Source organism: Pseudomyrmex gracilis, unplaced genomic scaffold (assembly GCF_002006095.1).
Source record: "Pseudomyrmex gracilis isolate BER0280 unplaced genomic scaffold, ASM200609v1 scaffold_47, whole genome shotgun sequence".
Classification (NCBI taxonomy): domain Eukaryota; kingdom Metazoa; phylum Arthropoda; class Insecta; order Hymenoptera; family Formicidae; genus Pseudomyrmex; species Pseudomyrmex gracilis.
Genome location: NW_018020631.1, coordinates 718142 through 737117, shown reverse-complemented (window position 1 = coordinate 737117; position 18976 = coordinate 718142). Strand labels below are relative to the sequence as shown.

At 39.1% G+C, this 18976-nt stretch overlaps 1 protein-coding gene across 1 annotated transcript in view; it reads right to left on the bottom strand.

Moving 5' to 3' along the window:
- Nucleotides 1–6081: 6081 nt before the first annotated feature.
- The window catches only part of LOC109853382 (zwei Ig domain protein zig-8-like), a 231126-nt gene continuing 218231 nt past the window's right edge, over nucleotides 6082–18976 (bottom strand). The window contains exon 6 of the mRNA XM_020425454.1: nucleotides 6082–8439. Within this exon, the coding sequence (XP_020281043.1) occupies nucleotides 8336–8439 (104 nt within the window). The 3' untranslated portion in view covers nucleotides 6082–8335. The remainder of the gene's footprint in view (nucleotides 8440–18976) is intronic.

The following is an 18976-nucleotide window of genomic DNA, read 5'->3' as shown; positions in this document are numbered from 1 at the left end:
GAGAAAGAGAGAGAGAGAGAGAGAGAGAGGGAGAAATGCCGAAATAAGAGACACGCCTGAACCGCTGTGTAAACGTCGAGCGGAATTTGTGCCATATGGGGGTAGCTCGTAAGTTATAACGCCGTGATTTGTCGGTGGCTGTAAATGCTTTCTGAAAGGTATGTACCGCGAAGAAAGCCGTGTGTGTATCGCTTTCGCCGTGTTCGATATAAATCGGCTTCCACCACTGGCCGATTCTATTTAAAACTCTTGTAACACGCCACGCAGCGCACGCGATTTTTGCTCGGTATTTCTACCGTACAACCCAACTTCGGTCCTCGATCGATGTCGCTATGCAAACACGATCAAACTGACCATCGACGCGTGCGAATCGAAAAAACATTGATGGCGGCTGTTTCTTTTTTGTTCTAAAAAGTAAACGCAACAGACTTATTACACGTCAATATATAATTTACAATGAAATATGTTCAATTTACTAAAAATAAAAATGTTTGAAACAATTTTATTAAAAAAACTATCATCTCAACAACAACGTTGTGCGAATTTCACATGATGAAATGTTGGCGAGTTCTGTGTCCAGCGAAAACAAGAGAACGTCGAAACGTTGACGTAAAGTAAACTTAGCACTCTTTGCGTATGACGTTGTATCTGCTATCTAAATGGGTGCCTGTTTTTCTTTCTTTATTATCTCTTGGAAATTTCTTCAATGTAAAAAATATCTACTATCGTCATATTTAAAAATTATCTAAATTATCTAAATATTTTGGTGACAATAACATTTACTGTATAATTCTTTTTTCTCCGCTTCAATAATTTATTTTAATCTATTTTCTTTAATAGTATCTAATAATTTTAATTTCTAAGTGAATCTGAACTACTCGATTGCGAACCATTATTTCGGCGGTACTCGGTACCAAGACAGTGCTCGGGATCTAAAAAGCTCATATTAAATTTCTTTTGGTGCAGATCGCATATCGCGTGATTCGCGGAATGATTTTGCCCCAAACTTGCCTGTAATAAAAGATTCCCGAATTTTCGCGTGTGAAAATCGTTTTGGCGCTTACTCTGGCGAGCTTTAATTTCTCTCTCCATTCTACCCTCCGCTTCCTCCACCCTTCTAGGATGCACGAATCCATTTCCGATGCAGTCGCGTGCAGGAAATCGAATATACACGTCGTCGCGAGCGAACCGCCCGGTAGCGCGCGGACTTGTCGATCTTTTTGTTAGATAATCCTCTCTTCTTCTCTACGTCCTTTCGTTCTCTTCCCGCGTTCCCTCTTTTCGACAGAGCAAGCTGATAGCGTCGATCGTGCTCTTATCGCATCCTTAACCCTCGCGCTAGGGTTAACTCTGGCAAGATTATCCGATATTCTGATTGCGAGCTTTTCTGCTCGTCAGCATTCTTGTTTTTTTTACACGAGGGGAACTTTCTGCTCTCGACCCCTCCGTTCTAATGCTAGGGAAAGAATAGTGTGGAAAAATTGGTGGAAATGTACGTTTAGAAACCTATTCAGCGCAAGTGAGAGTTCGGATACGATATCGAGTCGTTGTCAAATCCATCAATCGATACCTGAGGAGAAAAAAGTATGGCGAGATAGAGAGCGCGAAAAGAGATAACGAGAGCGCGAAAAGAGAGAACGAGAATGACGTAGAAAAAAGGATTTGAGTGACGAGATCGTACAATTAGATGTCATCTTCAACGCTATAATCCTCTCCCATCGATTTGGCAATGACGACAATGACCTAGGCCTCGCGAAATGCTTGAGTTTCCGCCCGACGATCAAAGCCGTTCACAAACAGATTCTACCCACGCGCGTTTCGTACGGTTAACTAAGCACCTTTCGGACACGCACCAAAGCGCGTAACGAGCCACGCGGTGTTTCGCCCGCGGTCGTTTCTCGTCACATACCAATGGCGAAATAATTCGTCGATACCGCGAGCAAGCGGAAATAATCGGACCGCCACGCGTTCATCACAGAGAATTCCGCGTGAAAATTTCCTCGAAATTCCACAAGTCCAAATCGTTCTCAAGTTCACGCTCCTTCGATTCATGATATATTAAACTCACGCCCGCCACGTAGTTTCTCCACAAACACAAAATCATAAAACTCTCAGAACCTAAACAGGATATCTCTCTCTCTCTCTCTCTACACGTATGAAATACCAGATTTTTCCAACATACAACCGTATTTCGCGGGCCATATGTGTTGCAGCTGTCAGATTTCACCCGACTTTTCCAAATCCCCAGCGCGTGATTTTCTTTCCGATAAAGAGACAAGAAAAATCTCGGCTCAGAAGGATTCTTCAAGAAAATTCGGAATTAATTTTGAGATTGTAACAAAAAATGTTGGCTGTTAATAAAAAGTAAACAAAATTTTACCGTTGCAATATCTCTTTCTCTGAAGAAAAATGTTTTAGCGAACTATCTAGCTTTTTCGTTCTTCTCTGTCGTGAAATATTCGGAGCGGTAAAGAGTCATACGCGAATTTTCTCGGGGTTCGCAATTTCTTAGCCAGCGCCGGTGTCACGGAAGATGAAAAGTTTGGGAATGCCTGATGTGGCGCGCAACGGACGTGTGCGGCGCTCCACATAAAATGTCGTATAACCGCTTGCATACGAGAAAATATTTTTCCGGCGATCTTGCCGCGCGCGCGCGCGTGTCGCTCTGAAGATTTCTGACCTGCTTCTGAATAGTTTGTTCTCACCTTTGATATGCAAATCGGCGTCGTTGTTCACAACGCTGCCATACCGTCTTGTCGCTGAATTTTAAGTGCGGCCGCCGCCCGATATCGCGCAATCCTCGTGTCGCGCTGCGAGCTCCTTACGCAGAAAGTTCAACGTTCTGCTCGCGGTCCATTTAGAAAAGAAGCAGCAAGCTTACGTGCCGAGCTCGGCACGGGTTTATCCCACAGTCCGCATGCAGCAACGTAGCGCCCATTACGCGGTACACCAGTGATTTAATCTCGAGCTTTATGGCTAGACGCGGCTGAGTCCTTTATCGTGGGAGTTTTTCGCGCTAAGCTGCATCGCGCGTTTTATTTAAACCTCTCTTAAATAAGGAAGATTCTGCTCTCACTCTGATTCTCAAAATAACTTGGTTATCCATAATCGATGGTTAAGATAATAAAGGTGATAAAATAACAAAAAATATCACGACGACGCTATAGTTCTTTCTCATCTTGAATAGCTATTTTTGGAATATTCTGTACTTGCATGAAAACCAGTGACAGATAAAAATAGTCTCTAAAGACCACTGCGCGCACGGTTGACTGGTCATTGAAATTATTTATAAACCGTATAACCGGGTGTATTGTTCTCTTTACAGGAGGAAAAAGAAGCTGCCGCGGTGATGCCAATGAACGACGTGTTTCCTGCGAAAACGTCAGCGCAAGGGAAACAAACGATAGGTATCGATAGTAAGCCAGCCAGTAATAGCAGAACGAATCGGGTCGGACACAAGACAAGTTCTGCTCTAACGAAGCGAATTTCTGTCGCTTTATCGAGGATTCTGCTCAGTTCATTTGATTCGTTTGATTTTGTCGTCGTCGGTCGATGCTTGTCCGGGATCCGAAAGTGGAGCGTACGTGTAAACGATGAGAAACTCCGAAGGGGTGTTTGAAACGCTCGACATCCTTTGCGCGTCGTTCAAAGGATCTCGTTCCCCGCGTTGGCATGCGGTATCGCGCGTACTTCTCCGAATAGTTTCAGCAAGGCAAACAACAAAGGGCAAACGCCAAAAAGGACACCAAAAGCGACGCTTTACTTGCGCTCATGGCCGTTGTGATTAATTTGTCGCGCATATAGAACCGAATACGAATCCGTTTAGTTTCAATCACTGATACAAAGTTGACAACATTAAATAACTCTTCTTTTTTTCGATTTTTTGAATGATGTACGTACAATAAAATATGTCACGTGTTTCGCACCGAGAAGTCAGAACTTGTTTCAATTATCTCAAATATTCGCATAAGTTTGCGAGAATCTCGAGAAATAAGACATTTGAATGTGTGTTACAAGAGACTAAAAGTTCCCTTTAAAATCAAAACTCTCGTTATAAAGTTTCAAAACTGAGAAATCATCATATCGGCTTATTTAAACGCGCTAATTACGATGGGTTTATACGCGATAAATTGAACGCGCGCTGGCGCAAATCAACACACAGATATGTATATATACGTACGCGCAGTCGCGATTTATGCGACGAGAATAAATTATTTCTAAGAACAAACTTCCGCGGTGTTATGTGATAAATAGAAATTATTTGCACGAAATGCGCCCGAGTGTCATCGTCAGACCGCGTTGCATATCTAGGTTGAGAACGTTACTAGTTGCCGTTATTGCAGTTAGTTTAATCCCCTAATCTGAGCGCATTAATTACGATGCGTACATACGGCTGCGACATGTAAGAGCAATTTCGCATTCTAGCGTGGCGAATACGCGTTAATACTCTCGTTTCGCGCACTCGTCGTTAAGCGTGTAACAACTTTCCGAGTGCATTCGCGCAATCCGCAACTGACTTTTCTTCATTTTTTTGAAATTTGCTTTCTGGCTTTTGAGAACGCGCATACAACTCGTTTGTCGCGAGTACAGTAAATAAGTATCGCGTGCATCGCTTGTTCTCTCGTTAATTTTGCGAACGAGAGTTTCCAAGATTTGTTTACACGATTTCGAGTAGTCTCACGTCGCCACTCGCTCTCCTAATCAAAGTTTCGCGCATAGCTGGCACTTGGTTCTTCAGCATGCTACGGGCCGGAAACATCGTCAACGTGCGAACTATACTATGTATACGTAATATACGTGCATACAAACGTGTTTATTTCTCGCGTTGGGGAAAATCAAGCGGGTGTGATTGAGCGATTCTAATTAAGTTCGACGGTGCAGCAATAGCTTAATTCAATTAAGAAACAAATATCTGTTAATTAGCACTCTGGCACCGAAAAAGCGAATCAAGAACTTACACATACATGTAATTATTGAGTACAAGATTGTTAATTTGTGAAAATAAATATTTGCGCAACGGAGAATTTATATATGACGATTCCATACAGAATGTTCTGAAGAAAAACATCGTATTTTATTATCAAATATTTATGAATTTTTTCGTTATAAATAGGCAATAAAGTGCAAATAAAATTAAATTCACCAATTAGAAGGCAGTAAAGGCAACGCAAAATCATTATTTTTTGCGAGAAATATAACTCGAGTTAGCGATTGAAGTCGCGTAAATACATTTTTTTTCTGACGTGACAGGAGATATGCTTTTCGTCCAAATGCATCTCTAATTTGCTTGCGCGTCATCTGCGCTCTATTTACTCCTCCGTAAATGCAACACGGTTGCACGTCCTCTGGGATTCGAGCGGCGCGCGATATAGTGCGACGTCTCTTAAAAAGTTCACCGCATATATCATCGGTGGATTGTCGTGGCTTTGCAAGGCGTCGGGTGGATGCACATAAATATTCATCGAACTTTCCCGGTCTGATTGCACGCAGCGACGCCTGCCGACAATTTCATCACGCGACGCGTAATACGATCTTACGATATATCATTCAACATGTGGAACTTCGGATCTGCCAGTTAATTTTCAACACGTTACAGAGGTCGTTCGTTTTCCTTGTTTCCAAGTGATGTACGACGAGGTACTTTATTTTCAATATTTTCGCGCAGAAACCGCGAACAAAATTCACTTACCTCATTTACGAAATAAACGAACTCGATTAACGAGATCGAAAGAAAACTCATCGCTCGGCGCCGTTTTCGGAGACATCGAACGACTAAAGGAAATTAATCGGGCGCCATCGTTATTTTGCAAGGATGGTCTGCAAGTGAGAGCTCTATGAGCCGAAGCCGGCGAGATCCTTAAATATCCCCGGCGGGAAAAGTTCGGGAAAGCATCGAGGTCACAGCTATCGATCTCCATAAGCCATCTTATCGCAGCTATGTTGCCGTTAATTTCGAATTATTGGCCGGCTCTGAGAGGTACAGATACTTGTGTCGTAATTCAAAAATGAAATTTCTATGTCTAATTATATTAAGCGCGGAAGAAATAAACCAGCAAGTTTTATGTGGGTAATTTATTTACAAGAGTAAAACATTATGTACAAGAATGCGCGTTTTCTCGCAAGAGAATCATGTGAAAACAATATTCGTGAGAAGGGTGTGAACGGATAGGGAACATAGTTTTCTTTTCGGGCTAGTCGTAAGTGTAAATCATACGTGTGGTAAAGTCGCGTGGTTTACATACATTTCTCTACTATTACCAGTACGTGTGTATATTGTGTGTACGTGTGTGTATGTCTTTTCTGTGTGTGCTTTTTTTGCTTTAAGTTTCATTTAACACTTATGCCGTAAGTAGAAAGTACTTCGCCACGGGGCGGAGATCGCTCCACCTTTGCTTTGTTACATCGCTTTTTGGTTAAACTTGCTCGTGACACATTTATTTTACATTTAACACTTTCCTCACAAATTCTCTTTATAGTCGGTAAAAGACTTAAAATCTCATTTTTTTTTTATTTCTCACGCTCTTTCTTTTCTAGCGACACTTGCGCTCGACTTTTGACGTCTTTTTTTCGTCGGTTCTACACATTGTCGTTAATTCTCACGTCGCACTGCAGCGCTGCCGTTGAACGTCACGGCGAAATAATTCGCGAATTTCGGCAACGACAATGTGCCTTTTTAATACTTCTCGCACGAGCCACATAGATCCTTAATTAAAAACTATATATAAAGAACTTTAAACTCGTCGTTGCCGAAATTTTTGAATAACAAGTAGTATGTTTTCGTCATTCTCGTAGATATGATAAAAGTTCGCGATTGTTTGATATTTGATGCTTTCGCGATGTGCTATAAGAATTCCTGGGAGTGGGAGTTTTCGAATTTGACCGCATTAGTGTCAGTTTTTTATACCGACGTTTTTGTAGACATTTGCTTGAAAAATATCACGCTGCTCTTGAATCCTGATGAGAAGTGAACTGAAATGTTGGTATAAAAATGACAAAACGTCAGTATAAAAATGACAACGCGAGGTTCAAACCGTTTTCAAGAATTCTCGACTGTTCTTCGTACAAACCACAATTCAACGCCCATCATGTTGTTTCGACAGTGAAAACTATATTACTGCTAAATTTCAGAAATGTGAACTAATTCTCGAGCTAAATCAAACAGGCATTTGATTTGTTTGCTAATTAAGTGTTTGCGAATTTAGGGAAACTTTTATTCTTATCTTATTTCGTTACCTATGTGTGACTATGGTGTGCAAAAGAAGCTTATCCACGCGAAAGTAACTATATACTGCACATCACCAATGATTATGTCTTTTTATCGGTATGTTAATCAAGCAAAAATTGACGTTAGCAATATTGCGCCGCAATTAGTGTCACATCATTACTTGCAATTTAGATATATAGATATATTATAAAAGAATATGTTTAAAAATGCAATATAAAACAAAAGCATATCTGTAAACTGTTAAACAATTGGAAAAAATGTTGAAGCTCAAAACAGATATGTATCGTCAATTAATAAAAGTAAACGATATCTGCTTGTTATTTAGGGGAAACGGTCGTTAAACATGACGTTGTAATTATTAATATCGGACGCAAATTGACGCTGGAAATATTATTTGCGCAGTACGCCAATTACTGGAAAATGCTTCCGAAGTGGAAACGCCTCGGTTCGCTTGTTATAATTACGTGGCTATTTAACGTTTTACTCGCACACAGTTTCAACTGCAAATATTACAATTTGCCACGTTGCAACACATATGTGGGGAAAAGTTTCGGTGCGCCGAGTTTATTCCTCGCGAGTTCTCGCGATCGAGTAAAAGCGTCTCAGAAGTTCGTCGCGTAATCTGTACTTACGGGACACCGTGTATATGATCGTCTCTCACACACACACACACACACTTCGTACTTAACCCTTAGGCACAAAGCTTTCCTCTTATTACGTACGAATGAGCTGTCTCTCAGAGATTATCCTCGTGCTTCTCACCTTAGCGGCCAAACACACAATGAAGTTCAAGATAAGTAGAAAAAAAACTTTTTCTCCGACAGAGATTAAAACAGATAAGATCTGTACAAAAGACTTAAATATTTTATAAAATATGTAACGTTTTTAAATTATACTGAATTTCGAACTTTTATTCCAACATTTTGTTGTATTGCACAATTTTTGAAATTACTTCACGATGTGCGTGTGAACGCTATGATGAGACTACCTAGAATCTAACTCGGGGTGATCCGTGCAGAAGGGTTAAAGTTAACGATGTGTGGACGACAATCACGTTGTGCTGCGTTTATCGATTTTACGAGTCTCGGGCGACCTTCGTGTACGCGCACATTATCTCAGCTGACCCAGAAGAAAGGCGAGCATCACCAGAACCGTCTTGGAGTTGGGCGAGCCGGCTGCCGTGTTTCCGTGCTGCATCGCGGCCGGATGTTCACCTGAAACAAGAACGAGCACTCGCGTAAGATAGTACCTCTTTCTTTATTTTCTGACGAATCCATGCCATGGCAGTCTGTGGAATGCAATGAAAGGAATTGCAGTGATGCAAGAAGAACACGTGAAGTGAAGCTTCAGCAAGATTTTCGAATTCTCATAGTAGTCGCAACACGAATAACATGACAATTTGCTGTATGGAATAAAAATGTCAATTGCAGAAATTTGACGAGAATTTGTTATATAAATCGCGCACCTCGATCGCAACTTGATTGCTTTAAACTATGTTTATTTTTATCCGCGCGCACACACGTATCAAATTCATTGTTTTTTTTAAAGAATGTATACACTTTCAAATTCATTTTAATATTTTACGATATTGATCTATCTATTATTAAGTCATCATATTTGGTCATGATGATTTTAATAATTCTATTCTTTTATATATCCTTTATAATATGAAGAATGTTCTGTTATATAAATTCTACTACAGAGAGCATGTGTGCAGTTGCAAACAATTTTCACTATGAATTTTCATTTTCAATGTCCTACATTTTATTTCCGCTTTTTGAAAATTTTATATTTTGATAGTAATTTTATCTATTCATAACAAACAAAAAATTTCATAGTTATACATGTGTGTGATATAAAAAAGTGTAAATTTTGCACGGCGGTGAATGATATACGATAATCCTTCCTGGCCATTTGCATATGTACGTGTGTATACGAGAGAGATCAAGACTGGATACGGGATATAAATTGTTGAAAAACTCTCTCTGAGGTATGGGACGGATATTTCAAGGCGAAGTAGTCCCAAGTTTGATGTAATTTTCTATGTCAGTGTCGGAGCCTCCACGGATTTGTAGAATTGAGGTCAGCACGATATAGCAATATAGCAGAGTTGCTACAGGGGAGTGCCAGCGTGTTTCTCGTATATCGAGGCATTCGCACTCTCGATTGATTTCTTAGCCAACAGTTCTGGAACTAGAACGATCGTCGCGAGGGCAGTTTGCGCGTCGCTCTTCTTCGTCTTCGCTCGACTCGACGAGCGGCAGCGCATATAACACGAGTACACCCCACTTCTCTTATTATCTCTAGTGTCTGGTCCCACTTTTGGGACGAGAGATTCATTATTGAATCCGGCATAATTCGAAAGTAATCAAGCGTATTAGGTCGCGCGAAGAAGCAATCTCGAATATTTCTGAAACGAATCGCTCTCTTTTGTGCTGTCGTTCACGACAACAACGAGATGCGATTTCTTAAACATCGTTCAACCTTATGTACTTTTATGTCTCAAAACGAGTAAAGACTTTTATGTATAAACTCTCTGAGATTGATTCCATTCGTGTTTGATAAAACTTTGGAAGTATCTAACGAATCGCAAATTGCGTTCGTTCGCAACGCCGTGTCAGAGTTACATCACCAATGCGCCACATGAGAAATCAAATCAACCAGAGCATTAGCCCTGTCCTACCCTCTTGACATTCCGTATTTTCGTGCGATTACTGTCGATTAATATGCGTCGTGCGAATTCACGTGCTGTTACGTGTATTTTTGAAACAATTGCGACGGCCGCAGAGAGCATACGCGTCTATTAACCGCGTTCATTTGCTTCTCATTGCACGATCGGATTCGTTATTTAGTTTTATGCGAACATTCCAAATAACGATCGCAATTTCTATCTGTCTCATCCATAACGTACGTGCCACAATAGGAGGTTCAACGTTAATAATCGTCTGATTATTCTCGAGTACTATAGTTGCCTCCTTAACGATATTTTCTAGTATTCAACTCGGCATACGATTGTTTTACATGTGTCTAAAAAAAATTATCATGTTTAATTCCAAATATAAAACATATAAACAAACTAGAAACATATCATGTGTTTTGAGAAAAATTTTATTTCTCTTAAAATTTCATTTGTTGCACACAGTAAAGGCACAAATATGTCAAAGTGCCGTATATTGGATGTAAAATTATCAGCAGTCGCTACTGAAAAAGTAATATTATTCAATGGTACGTATCGTTTTCTTTGCATACATGTTAAAAGTACTTTTATTTCTCGATTGAAATTTATTATCATATATTTGAAGAATTTTAATAAAATACACGTATTATTTAGTTACGTAGAAGCAACATATGAAAAATTAAAATAGAAGTTTTATCAAACATAAAACAAAAGTTCAATATTTAATTGTATCACGACTCGTCGACGATATAAAAATTCTTGCGTAATAAAAATACAAAGGACATTCCCCTTCAGCTTTAATAATCTTCAAGTATATCTTATCACATATCGTCTGGTCGATCGATGAGACTGCGTCACATCGTCGTCGTCTCGCAACGATCTGCGCGATATGAGCGACGAGAGACTCGTTGAAAATGCTTCAGCTAGCGATACGAGACTGCGTAATTAACTGTGTAATTAATCGAGAATTGAAATTCGACGGGACTCGTCAGCGCGATTTCGCAGACAGAACAATGGAGAGTTATTAATATATCCTCGTAACACGCGCGCGACACGACGGAGGTGGAATTCGTCCCGAACCTAGGTAGCACCGATTGCAGAGAATAGGACAAAGTATAATTAGCCGAATATGCGAGCTAAATGAATTTTGCATTATCGTTTAGCGCGCGTTTGACAGAGGAAGCGAGTCATGATTACTATACAGGCAAGTTGCGACGACGATTTTGATGAATAATTCAACATGAAGTTTGTATAATTAAAACGATCAAATTGAACATTTTTTTAATATACTCACGCAAAATTACATAGTAAAAAATTTCATCATTTTCGCAAAAAAAGGAAAACTTCTTTTCGTATTCAATTGTCTCGTATTCCATTTTGGTCTCGCGTGCATTAGGCTCTTTGGAGAATAGGACACCAGGCATTACTTGTTCATACTATCTCTCTCTTGGTGCACACTCTCGCATAATTACATCTTTCTACAAATGCGCTGCTGCATCTAGAAGACGTGCGATTTTGCGAAATTAACGTTCTTCCAGCGGAGTGGCGGAGAGAGTTTTCTCTGTAAAAAGAAATAAGTCGGCGGGTCGTACAAATCGCGGCCGCGGCGCTTGCCTTGCCCCCTTCTTCCTGTTATGCATATCTGAATATTTATCTTTCCGGAGTAGCCGGCGCGCGCATTCATCGAGCATGGAGAAGAGATGAATTCATGCACTTCGCCCGAGATAATTGCACTTCGGCCGGGGTCCGTAGCTCATTTGCACTGCCGGAAGAAATACGCTTTTTTTTGACGATGAAAGACGGCACTTCATTCGTTATTTTGTATCAACTTCCGCTCGTTATTCGCTTAGCCATTTCCGTCTATCGAAAGTCTCGACTACTCGAATTATTTTTTAAACATCATATTGTCTTCGTCGAGACTAATAAAAAAGACGATAGCATTTCGATGATAGATAATCAATTGATTGTCATAGTTTTCGACGCGCACCTAACGCATTTTTTCGACACTCTGATTAAAAAGAAAATGAAATTTTTGTCTGTTAAGTCTATATTTTTGAGAATCTGTTAATAAAAATTAGAATCGGCCGTGATACACCAAAGATGCTTCCAAAGGTTCCCGTTTCTAACGAGATTTCCGAATAGACTAGCGCAGAGGAAGACAATTTTCCTTTTGTCATGTCTTATAGTTCCCAACGGATTTCGAAAATTGGATCACGAGTGTTAGAGCTTCTCTTTGTCCTCATAATAAAAAGATTTTCACTAACAAACAGTTTCTCTATATACTCTATCGCCTGAACAAATAACAGAGTCACGTACGTATATTTATCGTATCAACAAGTTCTAATAAAATAAAAATAAACAATATTCTGTAATAAAATTTTTCAAGCATGTAAATTTAAATTTTGGATTATTTATCAAATATAATAAATATGGTAAATATATTATATAATTGTGTGGCCAAATATAAGTATTCATATAAATATAGAAGCCTTCTTTAATATACACGCTGTTGAGAACAAAGACATTCGGTCCGGCAACAGTAGAAACTACTTGAGCTCGTTTTTAATGCCGCATTTTGCCTGTCTGGAAACAGTACATTATGCTTTATATTCTTGAAACGATGTTGAAATTTAATGACAACGGTCAGCTTCTAGAAGAATCTTCATAATGACAATATTTTTCTTTAAAAGCAGCTTTTTAAAATACCGGCAGATATTGCATAAAATATTTTTGTGCTTTTTTGTATATTAAAAAAAGCTACTGAAATATGGCTCTTGACAATATAAATCGCAATTATTTAGAAACCCAGTCGCTTCAAAAATACGTAAAAAACTTATATTATTACGACGTTTGCTACAGCGTAACATAATATCGAATGAGACGGTTTTGCAGCTGGTCGTCAAATCGAGCTAATAGGTATACCGACAGCGAATTACCGAAGCTGCCGATTTCTGATCCACTCGGATATTCGTTGCAACGGTGAGATACGCCGGGTAATGCGGCGGCGAAATTGGTTGCACCGAGGCGGACGGGCGCGTTCGCGGTCGTGCCGCGAAAATTACGGTAGTAACAGCACCCGAGCGGAGAGCCCGCCGAAACAACCGGAAAGATCCCCGGCTGTCGAAACACCGCAAAATTTCCACCCGTTCGTTCCCCGCTCCGGTCGCTTCTGGAAAACCCTTGTAATCTTTCGCGCACGGCGGAGCGGCGCGTAATTAACGCGCGCGGCTCGATCGACCGAAAAATTTCCGGGCTTGTGTCTGGCTCGGCCGCGATTGCGATTCAAAGCGCGCAGAGAGCTACTACTATTGTAAGCATCGGCTGTGCCCCTTTTAGTTACATTACTCACACGTGTCTTTTTTCCTCTCCTTTTCAATCTTTTTCCTTTCAATGAATGAGGTATCGATGATAAAACACGCAGAGAGAAAACCAGTAAAAATTTTTCGAGTTTCTATCTTTTCCCTTAGTAATTTTAACTTTTTACAAATGTTATCTTTGTCTCAAGGTACACAAAAAAGCGCAGTTTAATTGCAGAAAACGTACTTCTACAAAGAAAAAATCTGTAAAAATATTTGAGATTTGTCAGTAACTAGCTATTTAAAATCAGTTTTTATTGAAAACTAAAACATTTTTAAGATTACTTAATATATAACACGGATTATAAAAAAAAAAAAAAAAATGCAATGATTGAATTGGAACAAAAATGTGCGATACTACGTTAGAAGAAGAAGAAGAAGAAATTTCTCGAATAAAGTAATCAAAAATCTTCTTCGCGGTTTCTGAGTTTCATTTTTATTCTCTTAACAAAGAATTCCTTCGTTTTATTTTTCTCACAGAATTTTAATCTTGCGAAATACCGCGCGAAAGAAAGAATGAAACGCTTTGATCGCAAATAAGAGCGGTAAACCAAGAAAAACTTTACGATTCCGGCTGTTTCGTTCGATCAAATGAACAACTCACGGGGAAACGTAAGCTCTCTCGCATTTTTTACATGCATTTCCGGGGGGAGAACGGTCTAATTCTTTGCGGCACGCGTTAATATCTCATTTACGTCTCGAAAGGATATACCGAATGTGCTCGTAAAAGATGAATGACGACGACTGCAAGAACTAGAAAGAATAAACGAGGAGTAAACGTGGCACGATAACAAAGGGTTTACAGAAATCTCGTCTCGAAGGAAATCATCCCGCCGCATTACCGCGGCAGTCGGATCTATGGTTGAATGTACGCTTTTATATTTTGCATGACGAGAATTTCTTTACGCGTTCATGATGAACAGGCCACGACCGTAAGAATGTCGAGAATTGCGCGCGATATAGATAACAACATGTATACTTGTTTATTTATACTAAAACAAAAATCAACAAAATAAAATACACATCTAAACACGTGTTTTTTTTCATCAGCCTGATTTAAAATTTCTGTTTCGAAAGATTTGATAAAAAGATTATTTATTTTTATAATCTCTGACAAATTGAGGTATAAAGTAACCATGACAAAATAAACGCAACAACGTTGCTGGTTCTGGCATATTCTGTAGCAAAACTTATGACCGCGTGGCCAAACCGGCAACCAGACACTTAAGCAACTCGAGGTAGCACCTGAAACTAGGCTACATGACTTACATCCATCATAGGAGTTTGCGCTGGCTTTACGAACACGTAGCAACGGCAGCGACTTGACAAGCAGCAGTAGCAGCGCGGCTCTTCAACGCATCAACCGGTGGATCGGCTTGTTGAATTGCTCGCTCATCTCCGCGACGCTTTGGCGACATCCGCTAGTCGAACAATATCCGCAACGGCGCAGCTAAACATTGAGATACCGCGCAAAATACGTTTTGCCTTTAGACCGCGGTTGACATTGCGCGTAACACTACGCTTTTCGTAAATATTGGCCGAACATTGTATTCGCGCAACTCTCCTAGAATCCGAAAGCAAACGTTTTATGAAAATTAACCTCGAACAAAATGAATCGTGATTGAGTGCCGCGTTTCAATTTTATTCCTATCATCTTGCACAAATTTCTCGAAGTCTCGTAAAGCACGCAAACATGCGAAGCATTTGCAATTCGCGAGAGAATGACGGTATCTGTTTCGGTTAAGCTTGCAAAACATTCGTGTTTTTTCTCGCCGCGACATCTCTTGCGTTATAAAAATATTTTCCCGGCTTAAAATATTAACAGTCTGGCAGTAAAAAAATATCAATTCTGCTAAATCTTCTCTCTCTCTCTCTCTCTCTCTCTCTCTCTCTCTCTCTCTCTGGAATCTCTACAGTGAACAATGCCACAGAATATTTGAGAGATCTTTCATAACTTTTAAAGTGATATTCTCTTTGACATCTGTCAAAAAGAATCCGGCTTTCAAACAATCATTATACAAAAGTAATTATGTTGGAATCAGCGGTATTACTGTTAGCGATAATCGACGGATTGCCGTCGAATTGCTGCAGCCGCGATATTTCGCGGTTATGTGTGCAGTGTAATAAATCATGTTGACGATTATATTTTGTTTCGCCGAGTGTAACGCGGACGCTAGAATTTTATTTCCCGCCGATGATCGATTCACATGTCAGCGCGATCGTACAATTTATCGCAAGCAATAATTACGCCGCGAAATGAGGTGCACGTCTGTTAACAAAACGCGACGCGAACGTCGAAAATCGGCCTTATCTGCGCAAAATTCGCGCGCGCGACGAGACAAGTGAACGTAAATTAATGTACGATATGACGATCGCGGCCTAAGTAAAGGTCTCGAGACAATTACGTGAGATAATTACGTATCTTACGCGCAACGAATCGTTTAGATACAGAAATCGTTGCTGAACAAAGAAAAAGTAATAACATTGCAATTACATTCGTGCGTACATAGGTGAGTAATAATTCGCGCAGAAAGGCATAAAGAATTCTGTATATGAAGTAACAATGTAAAACAAATAAATAAAATAGTAAATAAATGTCGATTATTAAAAATATTATTTTATAGTACTTATAAAATTGACATTTTTATACATAAATGACACGCAAAAACTTCTCTTTTTTATTTAATTTTAATCAAAATGTAAAAAGTTATGTAATAAATTAATTTTCACATTTATTTAATCAAAGAATCGCGTTGCTAGACACTCGTCAAAAATTGAACTTTTAAAAGTACAGTTATATGAAGTTTGAAGTTTTGCAACTTTAATTTATAATATTAAATGTATAGTATATAATATTAAATGTTCAGTAAGTCTTTATACATTGATTTTGTTTTCTATGAACTGCACTTTACTTTGAAACCTGTTCATTGGTTCTGATTGAAAATATTTGGTTGACACTGTAATTTTAACTTTGATCGAAAAGCGGTTCAGTAAACTGTACTTTTAATTTGGGAAAAACTACGTTGCGAGAGTATATGGTATGTTACACACATCAATGTTCATCGGTAATTTAAGTTTATATTATACAAACGAGGCACGTGAAACGATTTTAACGATTTTAAACGATCAATTGGTCACAACGGAACGTTCGAGTAGCGCGAAAACTTTTGCGAAATTGCTTTCGAAATATCACGGTCTTCGAGTTGCATTTGTGTTTACGCTAAAAGCGAGATTCTCGCAAGAGAATCTGACGCTGTGTACAAATCGACGACTACATCGGCTCCTTTTACCGCGCTTAAACGCGGGGGATCTTTATCTATGATTAATGGAAACTGCTGAAATAAATATCGGAAAAGCAATCAGGTACTAACCTCTCCCATCTCTCCCACTTCTCTCTTCTTCATCTCGAAAATGGAATAAATAGAAGACGATTCCACGGAGTCGCGCTCGAACGGGAAATATATCGGTTCTCAGTCGAATTGTAGTTTCGCTACCGAGTGCAATCGAGAGCAGTGCGGAGCATTGTTCGAGAGGAAAGAGAGAAAGAGAGAGAGAGAGTGGACGGTAATAGACTATGCTAATGACCCAACTAGGCGAACGGTCCTTCGATTCATCTCCAGCCGCGAACGCGAACGCGGTTTGGCAGTTTGCCGCTGTGCAAGTGCACTTGACCTAATTTGATCGCCGCGGCGAAAAAAAGGGCCCGACAGGAAATCGATCGACGGGAGCTTCTTCGTCTCGCGCCGGTCGCCCGGCTTTTAATGGATTTAGCCGAATGAGAAGAATATCGACAAGAATTAGCCTCTCTACCTCAGTCGTCACGGTGAATGCTTGATATTGCGGAATTAACTCTCTAGATTCGCTGTCGCTTTCCAGAATCGAAATTGAATCTTAGATTCCGCAGTTGTAACGAAAAATAATGCAGATAATCGAAAAGTCGAAATAATAATTTTACATAAAATAATGACAATTAAACTGTTGTGTGTAAGTTAAAATGTAGTGTTAATTAAATTGAGAAAAAATATAATAACGAATTGCAATAATATATATATAAAACAGTAAATTACATTAATACGTATACAAAACAGTAAATTTCTGTGAATCTCCAGATTTATTTTTAATTTCGCAACAATCTCGACAGAATTAACAATTATTCATAATGCATGTGTATTTGCAGGTTGCGCGTGATATATTTGTACATGTTATAATAAATAAACAATAATTCACACAAGAATGCTGTGTAATCAGAGTACATTTATACACTTGCATGAAAAGAGCGAGATTTGCTTCAAACAGTTCAAATATTATAATATTTTATCGCTTTGAATTCAGATTCAAATAATGTCAATATTTTATTTATTCGCAATAAGAATGACCGATTTCGTTTTCCAAATGTACAAATTGTATGTGGCAGTTAAGTTTTCACTGCGCACACGCTCTCGTAAGCTGCGATAATAAAATAACAAATCTCCGAAAATAAATTGTATATCTTTTATATCTTATATTTCGAATTGCGGTAATAAATTTGTAGAACAAAGTGAGATAAACGTTATACAATAACGCGTGACGCGTTATAAGATCCTATTAAAGATCGCGACATCTATTCTCTCTATTTATCTATCGCAACAATATCTCATTTGTTTCATGACGGGCTGCATCCTCACGTTGGCTCTATGTCGTGGTTAGCAAGACATAATTCGATCTATCGCACCGTCCTAGTTACGGCACATATGACATCGACCGTCTCGCTTTTCCGAAGCAATTTTCTCTTTATTTCCGACTGATGACGTTTCTCAGCAAGAAACAGATAAAGAGAAACGTTGACAGCATCCGGCTTGTCTCATTGCTCAAATTAACACGCACAGGCTCAACATTCATTTGTGCTCCAGTTCTCAAAATGGTTTTATTTTCCTGTTTCGCAAAAATTTTTGTCGATAATTCGATTTTTGTCACTGATTGCAGAACCAAATTCGCTTTTAATCTGTGAATTGTGTGATCTCGATTAATTTAAAAACAAGTATTCGCAAAATATAACGAAAGAGACGCGAACATTCTGTTAAACTAGGTAACGTTAATAGAGCAAATGTTCATGTATTTGTCACTTTCATATAATAAAGTGGTGTGGAACACGCGTGTGCAAAGTGCTTCGATGTGGTGCAATTACGCATTCCATTAAAATTAATAAATACAATTTTCCATTTGTGTCACGCATATATATGTAACTCCGCAAATCTAAATACAATTCCGTATAAACTGCTATTTCATTGACATGATGTACACACATGCGTATGTTATAATATCAAACATCAAAAAATATATCATAAACTCTGATGTGTGATATTAAATACATCACAGCGGCAAAAGCAAACCGAGATAAAATTAACATACGGTACGTATGCACGCTGCGATATATGTATATATATATAAAATCTGCAAGAAAAATTCAAAAGTGCATTTCCATGTTTCTAGGAAGAAGAGAAAGTTTATATTATACACACGTTTGGAAAATGTAAAAAGTTCGCTATAAAAAAAGCGCTTGCTGCGGTAATGGTTATTTCACTGGGCCGACATATCGGTGAGCCGCTACACTTTAGATCGGCTCAGCATTTTTACAAGTGTCATAAATGAAAAGTTCATAAATCGTCGACAATCGATTTCGCCGAAAGTTACCTCGTTGCGATTTTATATAAACGAAACTATTCGCGCGCTCGTAGTTAT